Source organism: Bufo gargarizans, chromosome 2 (genome assembly GCF_014858855.1).
Source record: "Bufo gargarizans isolate SCDJY-AF-19 chromosome 2, ASM1485885v1, whole genome shotgun sequence".
Taxonomy (NCBI): Eukaryota; Metazoa; Chordata; class Amphibia; order Anura; family Bufonidae; genus Bufo; species Bufo gargarizans.
Window position 1 is genome coordinate 402,301,566 of NC_058081.1, and position 4,447 is coordinate 402,306,012.

Below are 4,447 nucleotides of genomic sequence, written 5' to 3' on the forward strand. Positions count from 1 at the left end.
TTATACGGCCTACACATAACTCTCAATGATCAGGACAATAGAAAAAGTCAATGCTAACGGTGGAGTATAATGACTACACAGAATTCTGAAGTATCAGGCCAAGATCAGCATGCAGTAGGTAAGTTAAAGTAGTATTCTAATTACTACACAAAGTTTGGCATAACTAAGCAGTACTAGAGAGTGTCAAGTTATTATATTTCAGCAGACAAAATTTTTTAACAGATGGGGATGTGGAAGACCGATTATAAAAGTATAAAAAAACAGATTGAACCCCCAAGTACAGCATGTGTATTCATCGCTTACATATACAATGTTGTCCTAATAAAATAAACTATCTAGATCAAAAAATTATAACAGTTCATTATTATTATATTTTATTGAAAAGGCCAATATAACATTGTACAATAAATAATTTATCAAAAAAAAAAGACCGTTGCCCATCTTGGCTCGTATGATGAAAAGTGGGGTTGCAGCGAGTTGTCAGAACTATTGGGTATGAATAAAGTCCATAATTATAAGGCCTATATAAGAGCATGGACATGAGCCTAAGGGACAACCATTTTTGTCTTATTTTAAAAGGCAGAGTGAATTTTTTTTTACTCTAAAATTGCTAACCTAAGGTTTACGATATGTACCAAAGTGTTTACCTAAGTCTGTTTTTGTGAGAAGGAGATGTCCCAAGGTCTAATGAAATGTAATTGCCTAGATAAGACAATGTATTTGAGTTCTGATGATTTTTAGTGAATAGAAAGACTCTAATCTTTCTTTGTGGTTTTATATGAATCAATGTATGAGTAGATTGATTTTATATTATCAATTTTAATAGGTGTGCTGAATATATAGTATATATATGGTCCTTATAGCTATATTCAGTATTAAGAGTAGAAAACGAGGTACATATTCCTCTGTCATTTTTAGAATCTCTCTCAGTGTAACACACAAATTAATTATTTCTTTCCTTGAGGTTTTCTTGAATGGAGAAATGTGGACACAGGTGATCATGAACAAACCCTGTCGCTTCCAAGAACAATGAATTGAGATAGCCCTGTTTATCTTGATTTAATTAGGTCTGGTCAAAAGATTTAAGGATAAACCAGGTGGTTGACGAAGTATAAAAGCCATTGTCTATTCAAGATCTTCTCAAGGTTTTGTCTGAAACCTTAGATAACATTTATTGCTAGTATATTAGATAAGAGAAAGAAGTGAGTGGTTCGATTTTTGTATGGAATACTAGTGCCATCTAGTGTTAGGGTAAAATACTAGAGGGAGGTTATATTGATTATAAAGTGAGGTCACTAGTTAATGATAAAACTTGGCCAAGCCCTTTCTAAGATAGGATAAAAAGATGGTATGGGCTGACAGAAAGGATCGATCTCTAGAGCTATCTAGCTCTCTCTCTGAACATCATCAAAAGACCAGATCCAACCCTGACCACCTTTTCAGTCATTGGAGGCAGCCATCTTAGAACCATTGAAACTGATTTCTGCTAGCTGACATTTTAGTATAGTATAACCTTACCTATATTTTATAGGATAATTAATTAATATAATACATATCTATATATATATTCAATTAACCATACTTTGTGTATAGTATCTGTTTTGGAATAAGATTGGGGTGTACCTGCAGCATCATCCTGAAAATTAATCCAATACAGGGAGATTGAAAATATACTAGTGAAAGCACGGTATTATCTCCAAGGAACTGAATTCAGTTCTAGACCAGTATGGTTAAAAATATATATATATATTTATATAGATAAAAGATAAACCAGATTTGGGTTTAATCGGACATTTGCCGGCTGAGAGAAATCAAGTACTAAATTGATTTTAAATATAATTGAGGGGTATTATTATAAGAAGGCATAGACTGTCAATTGGAGATAGCATAAATATTCCGACAGAGTCAGTTTAAAGATCTTCAGGAACCAGAAGCCATAATTGTTGCTCCTACCAGAGAGCTGATCAATCAGATTTACCTAGATGCTTGGAAATTTGCATACGGAACTGTTGTTCGTCCAGTTGTAATCTATGGAGGAACACAAACGTCTAATTCACTGCGCCAGATATTTCAAGGCTGCAACATCCTTTGTGCGACACCTGGGAGGTTACTGGACGTTATTAACAAGGAGAAGATTGGGTTGAGCCAAGTGAAATACCTTGTTCTGTATGAAGCTGATTGTATGCTGGACATGGGTTTTATGGAAGATGTAAGAAAATTGTTGTCAAGTCAAGGAATGCCAAAAAGAGAAGAAAGGCAAACTTTAATGTTCAGTGCAACGTTCCCTACGCCCATACAAAATCTTGCTAGAGAGATTTTGAAGCCAGATTATCTGTTCGTGGTTGTCGGACCAGTTGGTGGCACGTGCAGTGATGTCGAACAGCAGATAAATGAAGTGGAAGAGTATGGAAAGAGGGCTATGTCACGGATGATCCGCGAGAATATTGAACCGTCCTCCAAATTTTATCAATATTACTCTCCCTTATTGATCAGTAGGTCTATTAAAAATGAATTATTTCCCTAGGCCCCAGAACCTACAATTTGATTACTCAGAGCGTCTCCTTCTGTTTACCCAGAGAACAACATAGCCCTTTTGTTCAAGTCAGTCAATAGATGCCCAGCAGATAACGCAATTACAGCTGGTTTTCTTAGGTTGTCAAAAGAACTTCCTTTCTGCAGAGATATCACAGCTAGGTGTGAAGACTACACCTGGGGGGAAACATTTGGTGTTGCTGCCATAAGGGGATGGTAAGATAGCTTGATTCAGACAGGCCGGCACCAAGTTTCCTAGATTGACACATGAATCTGAGATATGATTTTTACCTTTTTAAGTGAGACCATGCATCTTACGGACGTAAAAATTACATCATCGTGTCACTCAGAATTCACTGGACATGTACATATGGCAAATATAACTCTAGGAGAGAATAACCCCATCAGAGAACCAGTTATAATAGTCATATTTGGTATCCCTGGACTCCATATTTTGTGGGGAATGTGAATGTGTGCTTGTTACTTGTGTACAGCGGAGACATCCCGAGATATGGCACATACCATATTTCAGGACTGGCATTCATCTCAGGGATACAGCCTGCCCAGCAGGCGGACTCTCAATTCCCCGCCTTGATTCTTGGACCCTTTATAACAAAGACCTAGAATCTGTTACGGTTTTGTGATGTATTGTGGCCGCGGCGGTCGCAGTTCGTCACAGGCTAAACTGCTGGAACTTTTACAACTCATAGGCCATGAGCGCACAATAGTTTTTGTGAAAACCAAAAAGATGGCGGATTTAATTGCAACATTTCTTTGTCAAGAAAAAATCCCCTGCACAAGCATTCACGGGGACAGAGAGCAAAGAGAGCAGGAGAAAGCTCTGGGCGACTTCCGCTCTGGACAGTGTCCTGTGATTGTTGCCACGTCTGTTGCTGCCAGAGGATTAGATATCGAGAACGTCCTTCATGTGATAAATTTTGACATCCCTGGCGATGTTGACGAATATGTTCACAGGATCGGCCGAACCGGACGCTGCGGCAACACTGGAAAAGCCATTTCTTTTTCTAATAAGATTGGTGATGACGAGGAAAAAATTGTCCATGGACTAGTGAAAGTTTTAACCGATGCTCACCAGGAGGTACCTTGTGCCGGCATACATACATAATTCCTCTGGGTAGCCATCTTATATGCTTCTGGCATATGTAAAAAAACAGTGAACTCTCATCTTCCTTTTATTACCACTACTCTGTGATGCCGGCTATAAAAGGTCATAAAGGCTATACCAGGCCCAGCTCATCCTGTCCTTTAAGATATACCCCGGTCACGTGAGGTCTCTGTGTGTGCGCAGACTCCATCACAGACCACTAGGTCACAGCTGTGGGATCCGGAGCAATCGGATCCATAGTTCGTGATAGTACCTGCTTGGCTTGAAGAGATGGCGTTCAGTGCCCATGGCATGCCAACCTTCAGTTCACAGCCAAGCAAATTTGCTTCAGTGGATAGCAGGAAGAGAGGTGACTTCCAGGAGGACAACGGTTACAGCAATGCTGGCATTTCACAACCTGCAGCTGCGGGCGGCAGCGGAGGAGGACGAAGATTGGGGCTAGTCGGACGTGGTTAAGCAGATGAGACATTCTTACAGATTCAGTTTTACATGAAACAATATGTTGTATGTTTGTAAAAATGAGAATTTTGTTTATCGCACTCCAGTATTTAAGGTAGTAATTTGCCGTTAGGAAATTTACTTATTTTGGTTCATTGTAAATGGCTGCTCTGAAAACTTTAGAGCACAAAATTAAAGTTTTCTTTACTTTGAAAAAAAAAAGACCGTAATTTATAATAGAAAATTATTGTTTAACGCACATTAATTAACCTTTGTGTGAACACACTATTACCTTTCAAATGTATTATTGAACAAAACTTTAGATTACAAAATACAAATCTGCATTCAAAA

The 4,447-nt window shown here is 38.3% G+C and overlaps 1 protein-coding gene across 1 annotated transcript; it reads left to right on the top strand.

Moving 5' to 3' along the window:
* The first annotated feature begins 454 nt into the window (after window positions 1–454).
* Window positions 455–4,114, top strand: LOC122925931 (probable ATP-dependent RNA helicase DDX4). Its single transcript, XM_044277276.1, has 4 exons — window positions 455–493; window positions 1,904–2,416; window positions 3,212–3,631; window positions 3,899–4,114. Exons 1-4 carry the CDS (start codon window positions 455–457, stop codon window positions 4,112–4,114), a joined length of 1,188 nt encoding a protein of 395 aa, XP_044133211.1.
* Window positions 4,115–4,447: the final 333 nt, after the last annotated feature.

Bases quoted from the DNA above. Each gene is read 5' to 3' on its own strand.
- LOC122925931 (XM_044277276.1), top strand. From the start codon at position 455: ATGAAAAGTGGGGTTGCAGCGAGTTGTCAGAACTATTGG. The intron at 2,417-3,211 runs GCTATGTCACGG...AGTTCGTCACAG, and splicing joins TGGAAGAGTATGGAAAGAGG to GCTAAACTGCTGGAACTTTT. The intron at 3,632-3,898 runs GTACCTTGTGCC...TCGGATCCATAG, and splicing joins TAACCGATGCTCACCAGGAG to TTCGTGATAGTACCTGCTTG.